The sequence below is a fragment of the Nyctibius grandis genome, chromosome 4 (genome assembly GCF_013368605.1).
Source record: "Nyctibius grandis isolate bNycGra1 chromosome 4, bNycGra1.pri, whole genome shotgun sequence".
Lineage (NCBI taxonomy): Eukaryota > Metazoa > Chordata > Aves > Nyctibiiformes > Nyctibiidae > Nyctibius > Nyctibius grandis.
The window spans coordinates 34,861,729-34,881,003 of NC_090661.1; the positions used below are offsets into that span (position 1 = coordinate 34,861,729).

The 19,275-nt window shown below is 41.6% G+C and overlaps 1 protein-coding gene across 1 annotated transcript in view; it reads right to left on the reverse strand.

The window, feature by feature from the left end:
- ZFYVE26 (zinc finger FYVE-type containing 26) overlaps nucleotides 1-19,275 on the reverse strand; it is a 55,750-nt gene that overhangs the window by 13,388 nt on the left and 23,087 nt on the right. The window contains exons 20-33 of the mRNA XM_068400164.1: nucleotides 19,088-19,193; nucleotides 16,971-17,710; nucleotides 16,224-16,420; nucleotides 15,216-15,320; nucleotides 14,487-14,609; nucleotides 13,569-13,745; nucleotides 12,147-12,393; nucleotides 10,676-10,774; nucleotides 8,629-8,786; nucleotides 6,082-6,251; nucleotides 3,568-3,596; nucleotides 1,360-1,481; nucleotides 1,048-1,268; nucleotides 269-416 (exon numbers count right to left, since the gene is read on the reverse strand). Coding sequence (XP_068256265.1) covers nucleotides 269-416; nucleotides 1,048-1,268; nucleotides 1,360-1,481; nucleotides 3,568-3,596; nucleotides 6,082-6,251; nucleotides 8,629-8,786; nucleotides 10,676-10,774; nucleotides 12,147-12,393; nucleotides 13,569-13,745; nucleotides 14,487-14,609; nucleotides 15,216-15,320; nucleotides 16,224-16,420; nucleotides 16,971-17,710; nucleotides 19,088-19,193 — 2,642 coding nt within the window. The remainder of the gene's footprint in view (nucleotides 1-268; nucleotides 417-1,047; nucleotides 1,269-1,359; nucleotides 1,482-3,567; nucleotides 3,597-6,081; nucleotides 6,252-8,628; nucleotides 8,787-10,675; nucleotides 10,775-12,146; nucleotides 12,394-13,568; nucleotides 13,746-14,486; nucleotides 14,610-15,215; nucleotides 15,321-16,223; nucleotides 16,421-16,970; nucleotides 17,711-19,087; nucleotides 19,194-19,275) is intronic.

A 19,275-nucleotide genomic window follows, 5' to 3' on the forward strand; every position in this document is an offset into this window, starting at 1 on the left:
TTAGTCCATTCCAGTTTTAACTGTACCAGGAAATAAGGCCCCTACCCTTCCCTTCAGCAGCCTGCTCCATGGCAGAAGGACTTCTTCTCAGAATTTTTTTGCCAGTGTTCAGTAAATTATTTCTTCCTTGTTTAAAAACTTAATCCCAGTTTGTAACTGTTTAAATATTGACCATTTCACACATCACATCCATCTGAACTCAGCAGGGAGAAAAACAAAAGCCACTACAGAAGCATTATTATCACTGACGTCTCTCCATTGTCATTACCTCTATAGCTAGTTGATAGTACTCTGCTTCCAGAAGCCGATTTCTTAATCTTGTTACTGCTGCAGGGAGAAGAATCTGATCCAAAGATGGTATTGGACGGTACGCAGCAGTAACCAAAATATTCAACACATCCACTTTGCTGATGTAGCTAGGAGAAAACAAAGAGGTTAAACAAATAAATATACTTTCACTATTATTATACACTTAAAGAACTTTATGTCAGAGACAACTCTCAGAACAGTGGTTCCTAATCACTGGTATACCAGGTTTCTCTATCCATCATACTATCCTATTCAGACTATTTTTTATTGGGGTTTTTTTGTCACATTCAATGGAACACTGGCAGACGCTGATTGCACATACCAGCTATACATTACCAAATCAAAACAGTACATGTGAAATTTACATATTACACCTGCCACCTCAAGCTCTGTATGACAAAACTTGAGGAAAGTGTAAACCACTCATTCTCAGGAAGCGCAGGTTTAAAATGCTATACTGAAATATAGATTGAAAGCAGATACACAATATCAGAAGTAAAATATTTACCCCAATATTTGTGAATTATTTCTTCCTGCTCTGAGAATTTTCTCAGTAATTATTATACAGTCATATTACTTGAATTTCTACTCTTACATTATTCTTATATTATGAACTTCTCGTTTAAAACGTCCACAGTACAATCACAAAACAACCCTCCCACTCTCCACTCACCAGTAAAAAAAGATAATGGTCTCAACAATACCTCAACACATCCTAGCAAACATCTGATAAATCACCTGTCACAGAGAGCTAGATCCTGACTCCTTCCAGCTTTTACGAACATCATTTTAGCACTGAAGAGCAGTTGTTTCATGATGTCCATAAGGAGACCAGCATCCACCTCAGGATTAGTGAGCCCTTGGGATAACTTGCAGCAGTGCTCTATCAGTTGGTGGCCACACGCTATGCTGTCACTGTGCAGGCTGAGGATGGCAATACACAAGGAAGAGCTGGGAGCCTGACAATTTGAGGAAAGACAGACATACATGGGTATTGAGGTAGTTCTCCAGGGAACTGCTTATATTGGACTTTCTTTCTCCAGACCTCACCTGTTCATAATAAAATTCACTGCGTACAGTTTCATTCTCCTCTTCATTCAGGGAAAAAATCCATTCAAACTCAGTTGCCTTGGGTATTCGCACCACTGTGGAATATTCATTCTTAGAAGTTTCTGCAGCCAAAAAGAGAACACCAGGTAGAATCATTGTACAAGAAGCAACAAATGTGGCTAAGGACACAATGCAGAGTATTCCTATACTCTTGTACAACAGTCATCTGTAATCCTCTCATTGTGATACAGGCAGGAACTGGCACATGTCCAGCACACAGATTACAGAAACATTTCCATTCCTCAGCAGACTACCAAATTGCACCTAAACTTACTCTCACTGTTACAAACACCCTGTCACCAAAAACTGGCTCCAGTAAGATGTCTTCAAATGATTATCCAACTCTTATCCTACTGGACAACAAGCATAGCAATCTCCCCTCTTCAGCCTTCCCTCAGGCAAGTTATTAAATATTTCTGAGCAGGAGGGAAGTGGAAATATGAGAGCTGTGAGTTACAGCTAAAAAGGGAAACTGAAGAACCAGCTGTAAAAGAAAGGGTAAATTGACTTAACTGCGTTTATCTTCTTTTTTAGAATTCAGGTTATTTGAACATATAGTGCAGCAGCTTTAAGACAAAAGATTGTGAGAAGATGAGCTAACTCCTTATGTTAAGTCTTCATATAAAATACTACTGCAGAAAATTGGAGTTTTGATCAAATGATTCAAGAAATTTCATTTGAAATTTCTGTTTTAAAATTGATAATCCAGAATAGCTACAAATCAAATATTGTCTGTCATTTGAGTGCAGCTGAGAATGCACAAGCCCTCTGATGCTCAAGTTTGTGGTTCCTGGCAGAAAAACAATGGCCAGTCTCACAATGCTAAGAAATGGAGAATAACGCTAACCTGCTACTCTTTCCCCTGATCAACTTGCTCTTCTCCCTGGAAAAACTTTAAAAAGTCTCAAAATTCACTGTTCTAGATTTCACAGAAGGATTGTTAGTGTTGAGTAACTCTAAAATTGTAAAGTGAATAAAAAAAAGAAAAACACTATTTCTAAATTGAACTGGCAACTGGAATAATTACAATAAACCAGGCTTGAAAGTATTTGATAAACCTTCTTCACAGTCTCATCCGATAAGTTAGAAAAGCAGAATAAAACACTTTCCCTCTTAAATCTGAGGATTTCCATACTGTTCTTATTCACTCTTACTGAATGAATCATATGGGCCCAGTGATGTGCAGCAATGCTGCAGGCAAAGAGAAAGATCTAACCAGAAGCAGCAGCTCAGAAACTGCATTTCAGCTGTTTCAGTCTTGTAACAAATGTAGCAGTAAAGCAAAATTCTGTCAACAGTAAAAAACAAAAGCTCAAATAGTCCACCATACTTAAAAAGGGGCAAGTAAGGAAAAATATTCTCATTTGTTTTGTAGCACAAATGCAAATTTTGCACCATGTTTCACATGACTGCTATAAGCACTTCAAATAACTATGTTTTGGTCTGCCATAATTTCACGTCAGTGTAGGAAAATTTTGCAGAATTACGTCAAACACCAGACTAAGCAACAAACAGTAAATACCTTCTGAGGAAAAATGGCAGAGAAAAAGTCAACTAAATTTTGTTCTTATTGCTAAAGTGTTATGATATTAGATGTGGAAATTGAGGCACTGAAGAGAAGTTACTAGTCTATATTAACACAACCAACAAAGGACATAGAACTCAGGACACAACCAGACCCATGAGAGGGGCCTCATCCGGTGCTACCCCCAGCCAGCATGGGGTACCAAACACCACAGCACACTGCAGTGGTATTCAGAGTTGTACTGTCACGGTTTGTAAAAAGAGGACCATTCGGCACAGCTCTGTAGTGGGCTTATTAATTCCTACTCACACCACAGCCTCTCACTGACTGTTTCTAGTATGCAAAGCGCATTCTCCGACTGCTGTTTTTCAGTTCCTTCCTTTATTCGCCATCCATCACGTTCAATATTGGCTCAGGCATCTCTCCTAAATCCCAATTTCCAGTCACAGAAGTTCGGAATGCTCAATTTCAGCCTGCACATGCAAAAGCCATCAGTGATATTTTGTAACTGAAGCTTTGATCACCCTTCAGCTGCAACTAGATGTATCAGCTTCCTATCTCTAACTCTAATCTCTGATCAGGCACTTAAAAAAATTGAAGTTTACCATTACTCCATTCCTTACCTTCCACTTGGTCCTGATCATCTTTTCTGCTGTAATAAAATGACAAAAAGAAACATTATGCCTACTCCAGCACACTGGGGAAAACATAGTTTTAAAAGAGAGATCAATATGGCTATCCTTTTCAGAACATTGTCTTGTGAAAAATCTAATGCCTCTCCCTCCTTGCCCTCTCCGACCCATTGCCCTGCCTCTACCCTCTACTGTCTGGCAATCTAAGATCCTGCCTCTGCATCGTTGTATTTCAACTACATTAAGTAATTAGTTCTTATAACCTTCTGTAGGAATAGTACTGTTGCACACATCATAAAAAAGCAGACACTGAGAACAAGAACTGCCCAGTATCAGAATATGTCAGAGCTAAAATGAAGTTTTTGGCATCCAGGTCTCTGTCCTTAAGATTTAGTTGGTTTTGACAGACAAATAGGGCAAGTATAAAAAAACCCCAGACACTTAAGCAATGAAAACATGACAGGTGGCATTCAAGCTCACTGCTAGGCTTTGCTGACCTAAGCTGGCAGTGTAAGCATTAGCTATAGGCGACTCCTTGCTTTTTCAGAGTTTTCTTTTCAGATCTGTACACTTTTCCTCTTTTCCTAGCAAGCCTGCTGACACTGCTACAGTGGATACTGCTATCCGCAGCCTGGCTAGGAAAAGAGGAAATGCAGCTGAAAGTGCTGCTGAAATAAGTAAGTGTTACTCTCTGTGACCCTGTCAAAAGCCTGCTGATAGCAGTATCAGTTATGGCAGTTATCAGCAGGCTTGAAAGGGTCACAGAGAGTAAAACTCACTCTTTTCAGCTGCACTTTTCACTAACTGGCCTAACATACACACAACGAATTTCAGTCCAATTCTCAGCTTAAAGCAACCACATCATGAAAATCTGTCATCACAGCTGTCCCTATCATAAAATCATAGAATGGTTTGGGTTGGAAGGGACCTTCAAGATCATCTAGTTCCAATCCTCCTGCCACGGGCAGGGACACCTTTCCACTAGACCAGGTTGCCCAAAGCCTCATCCAGTCTGGCCTTAAACACTTCCAGGGAGGGGGCATCCACAGCTTCTCTGGGCAACCTGCTCCAGTGTCTCACCACGCTCACAGTCAATAATTTCTTCCTAAGATCTAATGTAAATCTACCCTCTTTCAGCTTAAAACCGTTACCCCTCGTCCTATCACTACACGCCCTTGTAAAAAGTCCCTCTCCCGCTTTAATGTAGGCCCCTTCAGTACTAGAAGGCTGCTATAAGGTCTCTCCAGAGCCTTCTCTTCTCCAGGCTGAACAGCCCCAACACTCTCAGCCTCTCTTCATAGGAGAGGTGCTCCAGCCCTCTGGTCATCTGCGTGGCCCTCCTCTGGACTTGCTTCAACCAGTCAATGTCCTTCTTATGTTGGGGGCCCCAGAGCTGGACACAGTACTCCAGGTGGGGTCTCAAGAGAGTAGAGGGGCAGAATCACCTCTCTTGACCTGCTGGCCATGCTGCTTTTGATGCAGCCCAGGATGTGGTTGGCCTTCTGGGCTGCAAGCGCACATTGCCGGCTCATGTTGAGGTTCTCATCAACCATCACCCCCCAGTCCTTCTCCTCAGGGCTGCTCTCAATCCATTCTCTGCCCAGCCTGTATTTGTGCTTGGGATTGCCCTGACCCACAAGCAGGACCTTGCACTTGGCCTTGTTGAACTTCATGCAGTTCACACAGGCCCAGCTCTCAAGCCTGTCAAGGTCCCTCTGGATGCCATCCCTTCCCTCCAGCGTGTCGACCGCGCTGCACAGCTTGGTGTCGTCAGCAAACTTGCTGAGGGCGCCCTCAATCCCACTGTCCATGTCGCTGTCAAAGATGTTAAACAGGATTGGTCCCAATACCGACCCCTGAGGAACACCACTCTTCACTGGTGTCCACTTGGACATCGAGCCATTGACCGTAACTCTTTGAGTGTGACCATCCAGACAATTCCTTATCCACCCAGTGGTCCATCCGTCAAGTCCGTGTCTCTCCAATTTAGAGACAAGGATGTCATGCGGGACACGCTCTTTTATTAAGGGCAGTTTCAAAGCCTATCTTGGGGATTCAAAACTTGCTTTTGAATCCCCAAGGGTTCAAGGAGTCGTAATCAAGGTGTTATGGTGTAACATTAAAACACTGATATGTTCAGCAGAGCTAGTCAACATGTGATGTTAATCCAGGAGCTGACTAAACCACAAGAAACTTTATCACACTGTAGTAGCTTGTGCTGAATATGTTTTGCATCAAAGCATTCAATTCTTATGTTTAATGACCAATTGATGCTTAAAGAATTAAAGACTGTTGCCTGGCTCTCCAGTGTTCTTTTCAATATGAAAAGTATACTGAGGCATAAGGAACATCCCCATACCCATCAAACCTGAAAATCCCAACAGCTGGAGGCCAAAAAGTTTATTATATTATCCAGACAAACCCAAATGCTTATTTCTCTCTCATTCCATTAATGTACTCTGCTGTGTACATGAAATAGAGGAGAACTAGAATGGAAGGACTTACGTGCTTGTGTCTTGTACCAAGCCAGGCAAGTGTTCTCTGTTATAGTAGCTATAGCATTGATCGCATACACGAGACAGATTTTCTCTGCAAGCTTCTACTGCCATTTTCTTGGTAGAGCAAGAGCTGCACACCAGCCTGCCACAGCGCCTGCAGTGATGGCGCCTGTTAAACTAAGCAAAAGAGGTCATGGATGAGCAACAGAAAGAATTTACTGAAGTCCCCTCCTATATCACAGAATCAATCAGGTTGGAAGAGACCTCAGGGATCGAGTCCAACCATTGCCCTGACACCACCACGTCAACTAGACTATGGCACTAAATGCCATGTCCAGTGTTTTCTCAAACACATCCAGAGATGGTGACTCCACCACCTCCCTGGGCAGCCCATTCCAATGGCTAATGACCCTTTCTGAGAAGAAATTCTTCCTGATGTCCAACCTGAACCTCCCCTGGCGAAGCTTGAGGCTATGTCCTCTTGTCCTATTGCTAGTTGCCTGGGAGAAGAGGCCAACTCCCAGTTCACTACAACCTCCCTTCAGGTAGTTGTAGACTGCAATACGGTCACCTCGGAGCCTCCTCTTCTCCAGGCTAAACAACCCCAGCTCCCTCAGCCGTTCCTCATAGGTCAGACCCTCCAGACCCTTCACCAGCTTGGTCGCCCTCCTCTGGACTCGCTCCAACACCTCAACATCTTCCTTGAAGTGCGGGGCCCAGAACTGGACACAGTATTCAAGGTGCGGCCTCACCAGTGCCGAGTACAAAGGGACGATCACTCCCCTAGACTGGCTGGCTACACTATTCCTAATAGAGGCCAGGATGCCATTGGCCTTCTTGGCCACCTGGGCACACTGCTGGCTCATGTTTAGCCGGCTGTCGATCACCACCCCCAGGTCTCTTTCCGCCACGCCGCTTTCTAACCACTCTTCCCCCAGCCTGTAGCGCTGCATGGGGTTGTTGTGGCCGAAGTGTAAGACCCGGCACTTGAACGTTCTTGTTGAACCTCATGCCGTTGGTCTCAGCCCATCTATCTAACCTGTCCAGATCCCTCTGTAGGGCCTTCCTACCCTCCAGCAGATCGACACTCCCACCCAGCTTGGTGTCATCTGCACATTTACTGAGGGTACACTCAATCCCTGTATCTAGATCATCTATAAAGATATTGAACAGCACCAGCCCCAGAACTGAGCCCTGGGGAACACCGCTAGTGACCGGCCACCAGTTGGACTTTGCCCCATTCACCACCACTCTCTGGGCTCGGCCACCCAGCCAGTTTTTAACCCATCGAAGAGTCCACCCATCCAAGCCCCGGGCAGCCAGTTTGTCTAGGAGGATTCTGTGGGAGACAGTGTCGAATGCCTTACTGAAGTCTAGATAGACTACATCCACAGCCCTGCCCTCATCTACTAAGCGGGTCTCTTTGTCACAGAAGGAGATCAGGTTGGTCAAGCAGGACCTGCCTTTCATGAATCCATGTTGGCTGGCCCTGATGCCCCGATTGTCCTGCATGTGCCGTGTAATGGCACTCAGGATGAGCTGTTCCATCACCTTGCCTGGCACCGAGGTCAGGCTGACAGGCCTATAGTTCCCTGGATCATCCTTCCGGCCCTACTTGTAGATGGGCGTTACATTTGCTAATTTCCAGTCAGCTGGAACTTCTCCAGTTAACCAGGACATATCTGCCTCCACTCATGAGTAAACTTACTCCATTTAAAGAGAGGAAACAGCATGCACGATAAGGCTTTTCAGAACTATACAATGATTGATTCTCAGTGTTACAATTCTTTTCTGGAGAGGGCACGGCAAAGAAAACAAAACAACAAACCAACCCAGAGGCAGGTATTTAAAACATTTGCTGCAGTCTTGGGCTTTCCACTATTTAAACTGTCCCTATTTTGATCACAGAGCTATTTAGATCATCTCTTGGAAAAGTCAGAAGTTGTAGACTGTCTTTGTGACACCATCTAAGTAATCTCCAGATTCAAGAGCAACAAACACTTTGAGAAAACAGCACTGTTTCTAAGTAATAGAAGATAACAGACTGCCAGCACACCTGCAAAACTCAAAATTAACCTTCTCCCTTAGAGCACCAATGCAGTTGCTCAGGTACTCTATGAAACAACAGGTTTTAGAAAAGTGTAACCAACAGCAAAGATTACATTTTTTATATTGGTAATCTGAATTATATGATGCTCATATTATTTCTTGCCATCACAGCCAACTAGACAGCCTTTTGAAATACTAATACTGCTATTATTACATATTTTTGAGATCTCGTGGTTGTCTCCTCTCTGATGACCAGATTTCCTCTTTAGGCTCTATCTCTTCATAGGACTCTGCAAGGACCCAACTGTTGCCAATCTCCTCTCCTCAACTACACTAAATAGAAACTAATGGTTAAATATCAAAGGTCTGGCAATCTTGTCAGGCCTACACTGATGTAGACAAAGTTGCTGAAGTAGCTAGTGTCTCTTAGGAAACAGACTATGAGCAAGTGCCCATATTAAGGTCACAGTTCTAGGAATGTCTGTGATTCATTTTTGCTCCTTACCATAGTAAAGCGTTCAGTTTTGCAAACCATACATATCGTTTCAGTGTCATCAGGTATCCATTGCTGCTTTGGTGGTGGCTTCTCAGGAGGCACAAATTCTTGAGGAAACAAATTCTGCTGCAGACTTCTGTCCCTGGGACATGCAGATACGGTAACACCTTAAAAATAGCCAGGCCAAGACAAACATGGAAGGGGATTTAAGATGTTTAATGGAGTCTTGAACACCAGAAAACACTACAGACTTACTGAGGCTATAAGATCTTTCTAGCTCACAACAAGACTACCATTATCTTTCAATCAGGCATGGCAGAATAACGTTGTGTAAGGAATATATATGCTTTAAGCTAACATTGTAAGACTCTAAAATTCTAGTACTTCAATATTGCTAAGCAAGAGTACATACTTTATTAACAGACTTTTACCATAACAATTAGAGCAGTATAAGACAACTTGTCAACATCTGTTCTTGTATCATAAGCACAGACTTAAGAGGAAGAAGAAAAAATATACCCCAGTATATGGATACGAAGTAGTGATATAGCATAAAATATAATCTTATGGATATCCAGTGCTGACATTCCTGAAGACTGAGGCTTTTCTTTGTTATCTCGAGAGGTGTGGTACGGCTAGCAACAGCACATCCCTCCCTATTCTGGTCCCCTTTACGATCTACTGTGGGGAAATCAATTCAAAGAGGTAGGAGTTTTTAAGTCTTTGGCCTTCAGGATCTTTGACCTTGCCAATGAATTACTCTTTGAATCAAGTTTACAGTATTAGATAGGCTTTTAGTTTATATGATGTGAGCCAGTTACACTACAGGCTAATTAAAAAGTTCAACATGTCATTGCAGCCCTACAAGCCACCTTCTGTGCACATGAATACCAAACTAAAAAAGAAAAAAAACTCCATTCCAATAAAGCTAACCCATCCAAGTAGACACTGGATTGCAAAGGAACATCAGAGGACAATGCATTCAAGTTTTGTAACAACACACAGATATTAAGCTGACCATTATGAGAAAAACTGAAGAGCTACACAGTCCAACCCAAGATGCTGCTGTCACTTCATGTATACAAAGCAAGCAGAGTCTTCAGTTCAGGATACAGAATGAGAGAACAGTTCAGACACCTTAAACTGTAGATCAGGATATCACTGTGCAGCTCTAGTTCAGGCCCATCACTTGCTGAGAATCACCAGCCTTGAAGGTCTGAGGATATCCTTTGCTAGTCATTCCCTGAGAGTACAGGCTGTGCATCTCTCACAATACATATCCTCCAAAGAGTGCATCTCTTGCATTAGATGCTGAACAGAACCTACAGAAAGATTTGTGGTTGTTTTTAAGCCACAAATATTCTTCAGTTGTTTTGGCTTATGTTATTTTGTTTCTATTTATTTGTGTTTGAGGACTGTGAGAGGAGCCCTCTCAGACAATACAAGGTGTCCTACTTCCCTCAGGTCACAAGTGGGATCCTAGAAAAAAAAATAAATTCAAGGACCAAAAGAATGATGAGAAAAATACAGATGAGATCTCTACTGTAAAACCAAAGTTAAGATCCAGCAGAAAAGAAGTTACTGAGCAAAGAACAGGAAGACAGGGAGAAGTACCACAATGATGGGCTTCCAGACAAGCTCTGCCTATACAATCAGAGAGAGTACAGAAGTCAAGACACAGAAAGATTAACCTGCAGCACCATTAACCCACTAGCAACTTAGCTATGGCAAAGAGGTAGGTTTTTTCCTGCAGATGTACTCCAGTTCCTACAGTCTGTTTGGGCTTGTTTTTTCCTGTAGGGTCTGGAATGGAAAGGTTTTGTGCTGATTTTTCAGACATTTTGTAGATACCTATCAAAAATCAAAACAAAGCCATACACTTCTTGTTTCCCTTTAAGTTTTCATTTAATTGGGCCCAAAGCACCCAACTGTAGAGACCTACTAACCTGCACTAAATGTGACCCAAGATACTATTCAGCGGTGGGACACACATGCAGAGGGGACAAAACAAATAAGAACACGTTGAAAGAAAATGGCACTGAGGTCTTAACCTTACCAGTAAAGCTGACAGGAGATAGTTCCGATGATCCTGATTTAGACAGCGCTTCACACTCCAATACCTGATTGAAACTTTCTTGGATACGTATCAGAGAATCTAGGACAAAGTGAAGGAAAAAAAAAATCAGGTAACAATAACGGTCATAAATCTACCTGTTTGTATGAAGATTAGAGGAATCCATTCACAGAGTATGTAAGGATGTCAGCACAAAATGAGACTAGCTATGTAACGGGACTAACTATGTAACTACAAATTATTATGTTTTCATGAAAATTAGTCACAGAAATTAATGCAAAACTAGACAAAATTCAATGACCTAAAACACAGAGAAAGGGATCCTTATCAAACCAATGGACTACAGACAGGCACAGGAATAATACAGCAGCGAACAAGTATCAGGTGTGAAAACAATTAGTTGACATAAGATGCTCATGACAAATATTAAACACTTCACATTGCAGTGGAAGGAACATACTCGCAAAGTTATAGGTCACAGAATCAACCAGGTCGGAAGAGACCTCAGGGATCATCAAGTCCAACCATTGCCCTGACACCACCACCATGTCAACTAGATCATGGCACTAAGTGCCATGTCCAGTCTTTTCTTAAACACATCCAGAGATGGTGACTCCACCACCTCCCTGGGCAGCCCATCCCAATGTCTAATAACCCTTTCCAAAAAGAAATTCTTCCTAATGTCCAACCTGAAGCTCTCCTGGCGAAGCTTGAGGTCATTTGGCAGGAAAAGATAAGTAAGTCTGATGCTTTTATGTTAGCAAGAGCTGCATCTTGAAATCATGAAAATAAGTCAACATTTTGAAACTGGCATACAGCAAGCTGGTACCATATATGTAGTTATGAATAAATACAGATAGGTACACATGCCATGCGCTTTTAGTACAGCAAAAAGTACAAAAGCATTGGACTTGATCTGCAGCACCCTCTGCTGTTCCTGTTCTAAAACCCTGAAAGGAGAGAGCCAAATGCAGGAGAAGATAACATGAATGAGAAGGGACTAGAAAACCAGAAAGGAGAGGTGTGCTGAGAATGTTAAATAGAACTACAAGTTTAAAAGTCTTTTATATGAAAAAAGGAACAGGACCTTGGTAGGAGGAAAGACTACAGAAGATTAAATCCCCATTTGATCTGCAGTAAGATGCAGTTGGCTGCAGGTTTCAGAACTGCTTAAGTCGACAGTGACTTTGCTTTAAACAGGAAGGGAATAAAATTGAACAATATCAGATAAGAAAAGAGACCCCAAAAAGGAGCAACAGAGGAAAGCCAGAGAAACTTTTGAAGCTGTTGGTCCTTGAGAACTTCTACTTACAAGAAAGGCAAAGACTTTAGGAACATGTTCTGGGCTAGAGGGAGACGGGAAGCATATGTCTAAAAATGTTGTGGTACAATCGGTGAAATGATTCTGTGGGGAAATTTGCCCTTCTTTCCTAAGTGAAAAACAGCCAGTCACCTGATCTCTTCTCTTTTAATGCAAAAGGGAAGTTGAGAGCTTTTTCTGCATACTTGGAGAGCAAACTGTCAATGTCTTCTACAGTAAAACCAATGTCCTGTCCAGCTAAGAGCTGCTGCAGTGTCTGCACAGCAACAGCTACCCAGTCCACCTTCATATTCATGAGGAGCTGTTCCAGCATGAGCAGTGGCCTGGAGGAGAGGTGGAAGTAGTTAAGACAGGAGAGCTCAGGCAGAGACAGCAGCACCTGAGACACAAAGAAAAAAGCATGTTAAAATTATACGCCTCCAAATCTGTGTTTCTGTGAGATTAAAGACAAGAAACTAGCACAGTAGCTTATACAGGGAATGGAATAACATATAGAGGCCAAAAAAATGGAGGTGGGACTTCTCAGACCTGTTCCTACTTCTATTACAGAATTACTGAGTGGATTTGCAGAAATTACTTAGCTTCCACTTTCTCATTCTATAAAACACTGCCTCACTTCAGAGGCAGCTGAAGAGTGGAAAGCATTTTGTGACCCTGTGACAGGTACGTTGTAGCAGGGTAGAGCACATTCTCTTATCAAAATAAGCTGATAAAAAGAACATTAGCCCAATCCTTATCCTTCCATCATTTGAGGAAGCATCAAGAGGAGAAAATAAGAGCAATCCTCATAAAGATGGACAGTTAATATGACACTTTCCAAATTGAATCATGTCTTCAAAAGGGACAAGTAAGGAAGCAGAAAGCCCAGCAAAATACTATGGTGGCACACGCTGGAGCAAGCTGCTATTTGTAGTCCTACAACAAAATATCCATTATCAAAAGCACTGCATTTTACATATAATGCATTTGACTAAGGTAATCTACTGGTTAATGCACCTATTCCCAGAATGAATTCTGCAAAGGCAACAGCCACCCAACAAGAGGAGTGATACTGTCTACCTTTGGAAGGCACTTGGGAGAAACATGCCACGTAAGTGTCAAAGACCACTAAAGAGGTGAGAATATGTTTGTTTATATTACTACACAGGAAGGACACTGGTGTTTCTGACATAGAGAATAAGGTGAGGATGCTTTATTTTTCACTGGGACAAAGATAGCAACTGTCCTGATAAACACCACAATTTTATTTTATTCCCCCTCCCTTTTAGTTTGTGCATTCCTCCACTCCCTACAGCTCAAACATAAGACTGCTCTGTTCATATTGGGAGCTAGAACCGCTTCATAATACAGGAACTGCAAAGATGGAGAAGGGAAAGAGAAGTTTTTGCCATCTCCACCCTTCCTTTGATCCTGAGACTCAGGATCTTAGACCGGATATGGTGAGAATGCTCTGGTAAATCCTACAGACTTTACATTTTATGGGTATATTATGTATTATAAAATTACTTATATAATTATATATTGCCATTAAGCCCACAGTGCAGTTTGACTCACCTTTGATCCCATATAGAGTGCCTGGATTTCATTACAGCGTGCTGTTGTCAGATTCGCATAGAAGTGAGCTGTGAGGTAATCAGCCAAGAAGTGAGAGGCTGCCAAGTCTGGATGCTGATCAAGGGACTGTTCACTGATGGCAAGGCAAATACCAGGGTCTTCAATTCTTTGTAACAGCTACAAATACAAACAAAATACAGTGAATCCCTACTACATTCCTGGAAATTAGCCTTTGTAACAGGCAAGTCCAAGACAGATTATTGCCCTACAATGGTCCAGCAAGCAAATTAACTTGCACAAGTGTCTTACATATATAAGGATCTTTTAGATAATCCATTCACAGACTACTCATTGCCTATTGGGTCCATTTATTAATCAAAATATTTTAAAAATTAAAGCAAGCAAAAAATTAAGCAAGAAATGGGACAGAAGGTGTAGTGATGAGAAGGCTCCCCTTTGCTTCCAGAATATTTTCAAAGCTACATAGTATGAAAGAGCCTACACTTTATTTTACACTCTGTTATTAGCAACAGCTCCATAATTATCAAACTCAGAAGAATTCACTCCAGTAATTTGGGCACTGAAGCACAACTGACCAATTCCTGTTACTAGTTTCACTTCTGGTTCTTCTGCTTAAGCAGTACAGAAATGCTTCATTTTGATTTTTCAACTAAAAGGGGCCTTGTATTTCCATGTAAGTGACATTTATGCTGTTAGGTCCAACAACTAGATTGCCAAACTGGATTTTCACTTACGTGGAACACGGGAGAGCCAGGATCCTGAAAGCATATCTAAGCAAATAGCATCTCTTAAGGGAGGAACCAAAAAGGCCATTAAAACGCACATGAAGGTGGCAAAGGAAACAGTTCTCAACTTATTTGACCTATGGATGTAAGGCTGAAAGGGTCCTGCTATTACCTGCAATGCTTTTTCCGTATCTCCCATCGCCAGTAAGTGGAGAAGGTGCTCACGGTGAAGGCTGATTAAGTCTTCTCTTGGGACAGGATACAAGTGCCCCCACTCCTCACACAACTCATAGTCCTAAAGAATTAAAAAAAAAAAAAAGAGTAAAAATTAAAAAATGAAAGACAGACAAACTCTACCGTCTCTGATACAGTTGTTTCTCCCAAAGTTCTGATCAACTTCTCAAGAAATTCTGTAGCTTAGACTCTTCTCCCACATGCAAAAAGTAAATAGCACACTGACAAGGGGAAGAAGATTATAGTCAATTTTGTCAGAGTCACAGCCTGCATTGAGAATACTTTCTCAACTCACAGTAAGTGATTTGGCTTTTTAGAGAGACACTTTTAAAGCCAGACAGATCTACAGTATTACTACTTATATAATAATCAAATCTGTATTATGCCAAAAGCCATGCTATTTAAGTCTTCAAAATTCTAAGAGAAAAGAAGAGGTTCTATCTCAGAGAAAGAGTTATAACTTAAACTTAAGGATTACTAAATACATGTAAATCTTCACATTAAACACAGATCTGTATTTGTTTCTGTAGCACAGAACCGAGTAAAGGAATCCTTCCTCCCAAGGTAGTCTCTATTGATTGGTGTTTTAAGATGCTATTTCAACAAATTTATCTATTCAAAGTTTAATGCATTCTATTTCAACAAAATTCACACGACTATGCCTAACCTTTGCTTTCAGAATGATATTCATGACGGCCTGAGGGTCATCAGTGCAGGCTTTTTTCAGATCCTGCCAGTCATTCCACAATGGTTCATTTTGCACATTCAAAATCTGGAAAAGTTAATATTAGGGTAGCACAAATTTTAAAAGCTTTATCTACAACAATCATTAAGTCTCAGAAAAGAGCTGAGCTGATCACACCAAGAGTCACATCATATAAAGAAAAAAGTCAAAAAGGAGACCCACATTTATCTCTAGCCCTTTTCCTTTTCTGGGATGATGCAATGCACTTGCATTCCAAAAAAGACTACGCAATTTTCTCAGAGGTATGAGTCTACAAAGCACATATATAAGGGAAGGTTTTTAAAAGACTAGATGGCAATAATTATGGATTAAAAGGTACATGTATACTGCAGACATTGCTGGCACTAACAGACAACTGAGCTGTCAGTTAGCAGAACCACCACCAGACAGAGCTCAGCAGCGATTTGTGACTCCTTTTTTTGCTCTGTTTGGTTTTTCAGTCTGTGCTGAACTCCAGGCCAGCAAGTCTGACTTAACTTGGGTATCTGCACTACCCTGCAGTTAGAAAAACTGACTGCAATACAAACACACTTATTGGACCATTAGTCTTGTACACCATGCCTAGGTACACCTACACCTCTCAAGCTTACAAAATGGTGAATTGCCATAGAAAGCTTCTAGATGCTCTGGTGTTTGCACAGAAATGAAAAACAAATACTTTGCAAAAAAGCAGCCTCACACAAATGTTTTTGTCTAATTGTGTTTGCAGACCTGAATGCTAATAGGAGAGTGGGAAAGTTACAAAAGATGGAAGCAGAGTGTTAATTGGATACTACACCACTGAAAACACATGAACTTTTTTGGATTAAAGACTTGAAAAGCTATTATGATGAAAAAAGAATCAAGAGCTAAAATTTTTTCAAAGGGCAAGCATATTTGCCCCCTGCTGCCTATTTCATCTTACTGGTTACTTAAAGAATGACTTTGTACCTTTTGATAAACCTGAAGTTCTTTCTTCCTGCTCTGCAGACAAGCTTTTAGTTCATCAGTTATGCCCAAATCAGAAATGCAATAAACTAGGATTTCCAAACAGGCATCAAGGGGCCATTTGTCCAGACAGCGCAGGGCCAGCCTACTTCTCAACGTTGCATTTTTTACTGGGAACAAGTATTGCCAACCATCCTTATCTGTGGAGGAAACAAACCACTAGTTTGAAACTCAGTTTCTATAATTTGGAAAATAAAAACACCCTCATCCTCACTGGATCGCCATCACCAAAAGAACAAAAAAAAACAGTACAGTGCTGAAAAATCTATGCTGGACTCATCCCAAGCATCAGATTCTCAGGAAGTAACCAAAGTTAGCACTGGACATCCTTTCACAGCATACATCATCCATGTATGACAATGACACTGCTGTAAGAGATGTTCTCTTAACAGTACTAAGATTAATGTCTCCCGATGTATTCAGCTCTTCACATGCAAATAACACCACAGATGCATTCCAGTTCTCTTGTACTAAACTGGTCAGGATTTGCACATTTGTAAAGCAGAAACTACACCATCAGAGAAAGCAAATTTAGGATGAAGGAAGGGAAGGGAACTGTTTCTGTCATTGGATTTGTCCAAGGACCACTACCTTAGTTTCCACCTCCTGATCCAGCCTGTATTCTTCATTAAAAAACAAAGAAAAAAGAAAAAAGATGAAGGGAAAAAAGGCTGACTTAATCCTTCTTACCTTCAGCAGCTGCACAGCTCAGCACAGCATCCTTCACATTGACCAGCTCCTCCACATCCTGACTGTACTGATCCAAGACCTTCAGAGCTCTGTCCCAATCCTTTGCAGCAAGAGCTTGTTCAAAGACTCCCATTAATACTTTAACAGCTGTGGTGGAATGCAGTCCTAGGAGAACCAGAGATATGTATGTCTTGCCAGAGAAGACAGTAGCCAAACTGCCACCTTCCTCTTGGCGATTCTCAAGTGGCTCAAACCTAGCAAGAAGAAATCGTTCCAATATTGGGAACTCCTTCAACAATGCGTCACACTCCCTGGAAATCTGTTCCAAACTTAAGGGCACCTCCCGTTTGCCCCGAAATTCCATCCAAGATAAACTTGATTTGGGAATTTTCTGTGTATTAGATGCACTTAGACATGCCACTGTGGCCATTAGCTTCGATTGAGACTTTAGGAAGTCCAGGGAGGAAGCAGTGAGTGTGTGCTGGCTCAAGTCATTCACAGAGGATGGGGCCTGAGTGGAGATATCCTCAGAGGTCACTACAGAATTGTGAATATGTATTTCAACATCTGGCAGGCAGTCGTAGGCACACTGGTGTGCTAAGTTGCTGATGTTTGTCAGAAGAGACTTTGCCTGGCTGTTTTGCCTCGCACTGCACAAGGACAGTGGTTCACAGCAACAGTTAACAATAACTTGCTGCACATTCAAGTTCAATTCTTCTTTAGCCAAGAGAGAAGAAAGCCTGCAAGATTGAAAACAGAACCAGCTTACCCAACACATGTAAAAGGTACTTTACGATTACATATTTTCATAAATCTTCCAAATGTTTTGTGAACAAAAGCCCCCTAATATTCTTCACAGGTACATACAGGGGAAGAGCACATATCCTATGTTCATAAAGTATGAAAAAAACCCATATACAGCATGACATTGATAATTCAGAGATTATGCTGCCATTCCTTTAAAGAAAAGGAACTTACTCCTCAAACATTGACTTTTATCTAAATGTGACATGCTAAAATGATTTACTGTTAGTGCTCATTTTTTTAAGAGCTACTTTGTCAAATCAGACACTTTCCATGCCACCCTAATTTAGTAATTTGTGATGGAAGGTGTCGTGGTTTTAACCGGGCAGGCCACTAAATACCACGCAGCCACTCGCTCACTCTCCCCCATCCCCCCAGGGAGTGGGGGAGAGAATCAGAAAGATAAAGGTAGATAGACTCGTGGGTTGACATAAAAACAATTTAACAATTAAAATTAAAAAAATATACATAATATACAAACAAATGATGCACACTGCAACTGCTCACCACCCACTGACCAATGCCCAGCCATTTCCCGGCTCGCCACCCCAGAGGACAGAAAATCCTAGAACTGCAATCCTGGAAGAGAGAGAGAGAGCCAGCTTCCCGGCCAACCCTCATCTATATACTGGGCATGATGTTGGATGATATGGAATATCCCATTGGCCAGTTTGGGTCCATTGCTCTGGCTGTGCTCCCTCCCGGCTTCTTGTGCACCCGCACACTAGCAAAGCATGGGAAGTTGAAAAGTCCTTGATTTCTTAGCAACAACTAAAAACATCAGTGTATTATCAACATTCTTCTCATATCAAATCCCATACTAAATCCAAAACATAGCGCTATTGTAGCTACTAAAAAGAAAATTAGCTCTATACCAGCTGAAACCAGGACAGAAGGACATTACCCAGTTTACCTATTGACCAGGGCAACAGCCATGTCCAGCTGTATTTTTAATAAGCCCTACTGGTCAATTTATATTACTACCTTGCTAAATTGCAAGTCCACTGCTCTGAACTGTCACACAGTCAATTGAAAAAAATACATGTAAATGCACTCTTTCTTCACAACAGACAGTAACTGTTAAAAATACAGAGCCACAGTTTTCCCTATTAAAAATCTTCAGGTTGGTAGAGAAGCCACTGACTAAGCTTCTCCCTGCACACTAATCTTTGCAGCATTAAGTGATCTGCTGGTGGGACGCAGCAGGCTGTACTACCTGTACAAAGCAGCCAGAGAAGAATTCAATCCTGGCTGAGGTCCAAAGTCACCAACACCAAAATAACCTAGAAAAGTATAATGTAAAAAGCACTAACCTGTCAGGGTGAACCTGTCTCTCAAACACAAGTTGGGAGAGTAGCTGAGATGGACTCTGCTGTAACAGTATGAAAGGGTTCCCCACTTTCACTTCTGCAGATATATCTTAAAAAAAAAAAAAACAAAACATTTATTATAACACAAACACATTAGCCGAATACACCAACCAAGTCTTATTTTAAGGAAC